General features: G+C 47.1%; 1 protein-coding gene across 1 annotated transcript; it reads left to right on the top strand. All coding sequences in view use genetic code 12, as the record gives it.

Moving 5' to 3' along the window:
- Positions 1 to 875: 875 nt before the first annotated feature.
- On the top strand, positions 876 to 1,370 carry KGF56_003945 (uncharacterized protein; the record flags this gene model as incomplete). The annotated part of the gene is made up of 2 exons (XM_049325332.1): positions 876 to 956; positions 1,050 to 1,370. The coding sequence occupies 2 exons, from the start codon at positions 876 to 878 to the stop codon at positions 1,368 to 1,370; spliced, it is 402 nt and encodes a 133-aa protein (XP_049179104.1).
- Positions 1,371 to 2,015: the final 645 nt, after the last annotated feature.

The raw sequence follows: 2,015 nt of genomic DNA, 5'->3' as shown, positions 1-2,015 counted from the left end.
GAAAGACAAGAGAAGAGACTAGTCGATAGTAGAGTAGTGAGATAGTGTATAGAGAGAAGAGCAGTGAAACGACACTATCGAGCACAGCGAGATAGTGTCGTAGAGAAGAGAAGAGAAGAGAAAAGCAGGGCAGTATAGAGTGGTGGTAGTGGTAGCGTGGTAGCGTTGGTTGTTTACACGCGTGTCATGGTAGCGCAATATTGAAATATTTTAGCGTAAACACTAGGGCACTATCAAGCAGAGCGAGGTAGTCGAGAGGGAAGAGTAGATTAGAGACTAGTCGAGAGAGAGTAGTTAGTAGTTAGTAGTTAGTAGTTAGTAGTTAGAGACTTTTCAGTTAGAGAGTAGACAGTAGAGTAGAGAAAGATGGAGAGTGAGCAACACTCTCTCGCTCTGTCCGATAATGTTGTGTTGCAGAGAGAGTGTAGAGTAGAGAGAGATGGAGAGTGTGCAACACTCTCTCGCTCTGCTCGATAGTGTTGCTCGATAGTGTCACTATTTCATGATTTATAAAAGCCTTTATTTAATAACTAGCTACAACACTGTCGAGCAAAGAAAGATAACGGAGCACACTATCTTCTCTCTCCTTCTCTCTCCTTCTCTTTGCTTCTTCTCTCTCCTCCTTCTATCTCCTTCTCCTTCAGCAGGTGCTATCGCACCTGCTTCTGTTGCTTTATTTCCTTCAGCAGGTGCTGTCGCACCTGCCTCCTCTGCCCTTTAGGTACTTGTACTTGCAAAAGATGAAAATCACCAACGACAATACGGCTCCCCCAATCAAATCGACAAAGTAATGGTGCGTCAAGTACATCGTGCTCCACCAGAGCCACATCCCATACATCACCCACACATACCACCACTCCCCAAATAGATACATCATGAATAACACCTCCATCGTGCAGCACCCGCTGTGCAACGACGGGAACGCGCCAAATATCACCGGCGACGTGCTGAAGCCGGTGGTGTACATGTCGATCCCAAGCAACTCGTCGATCCGCCTTAGACCTCCAGGCGACCCGTGCATCGTATAGTTCGCGGGCTCGAGCCCATAGAGGTTCTTATACCACGGCGGCGCTGCAGGGAAACTCATCTGGATCATCACGCCCACCAAATTCATATACCCAAACGCAAAACTGTACACTTGCAACGTACCGGGCGGCGCCCACCACCAGATCACTCCGGCAACAACAAACGGAGCCCCGAAATGGAAAAGACCATACGGCACCCATGCCAATAGGTCTAATATAGTGGTGTGCGTTGTTGCCAAGACATTAGAGAGATCGTCTCCATACAAGATCGTCTCCATCGCAGGCAACACCTTGACTGATATAACGGGCTTGTATTGGTATGGGATCTTGGCACATGAAAAGTAGAGCGCAAGCCACGCCAAGATGGGTAATGCTGGTAGGAAAAACTGTGATGTAATGGGGATCACTAAAAGGGCTAGGAGCACCACCAACAAAAACACTTTGATTATGGGGTTCCCGGGGTAGAGGAGGAACACTAGGAATATGATTGTTCCGAGGAATGTGTAGTGAAGGGCTTCGCCCTTGCTCCACTGCCGCATCAACAACAACGCTATCGAGCAACACTAGCAACACTATCGAGCAGAGCGAGATAGTGTTGAGAGACTGGTGAGACTAAACGAGTGAGACTAGACGAGTGAAACGAGTCTAGTCGGTAGTAGATGGTGAAGACTAGTAATACTATCGAGCAGAGCGAGATAGTATTGTAACAGGCTAGTAAGTACAGTAGTAATGTAAGTGATGTAAGTGTCTGCTAGTAAGTTATGCAAGTGTAGTGAGTGTTTGCTTGTTTGCTGGTGGTGCTAGTGTTTGTTGCCTGTTCTTGCAGTAACAAGTAGATGGTTGATGAGAAGAATATCATTTTTTTTCGTCCACTATCGACCAGAGCGAGAAGACTACCGAGCAGAGCGAGGTAGTCGAAAGAGAGTAATATGGAGTAGAGACTACCAGAGAGAGACTACCGAGCAGAGCGAGATAGTCGAGAGAAATATG

This window comes from Candida oxycetoniae (assembly GCF_023343755.2).
Source record: "Candida oxycetoniae strain CBS 10844 chromosome Unknown scaffold10, whole genome shotgun sequence".
In the NCBI taxonomy this organism is placed as follows: Eukaryota; Fungi; Ascomycota; class Pichiomycetes; order Serinales; family Debaryomycetaceae; genus Lodderomyces; species Lodderomyces oxycetoniae.
This window is presented reverse-complemented; position numbering and strand designations above follow the sequence as displayed.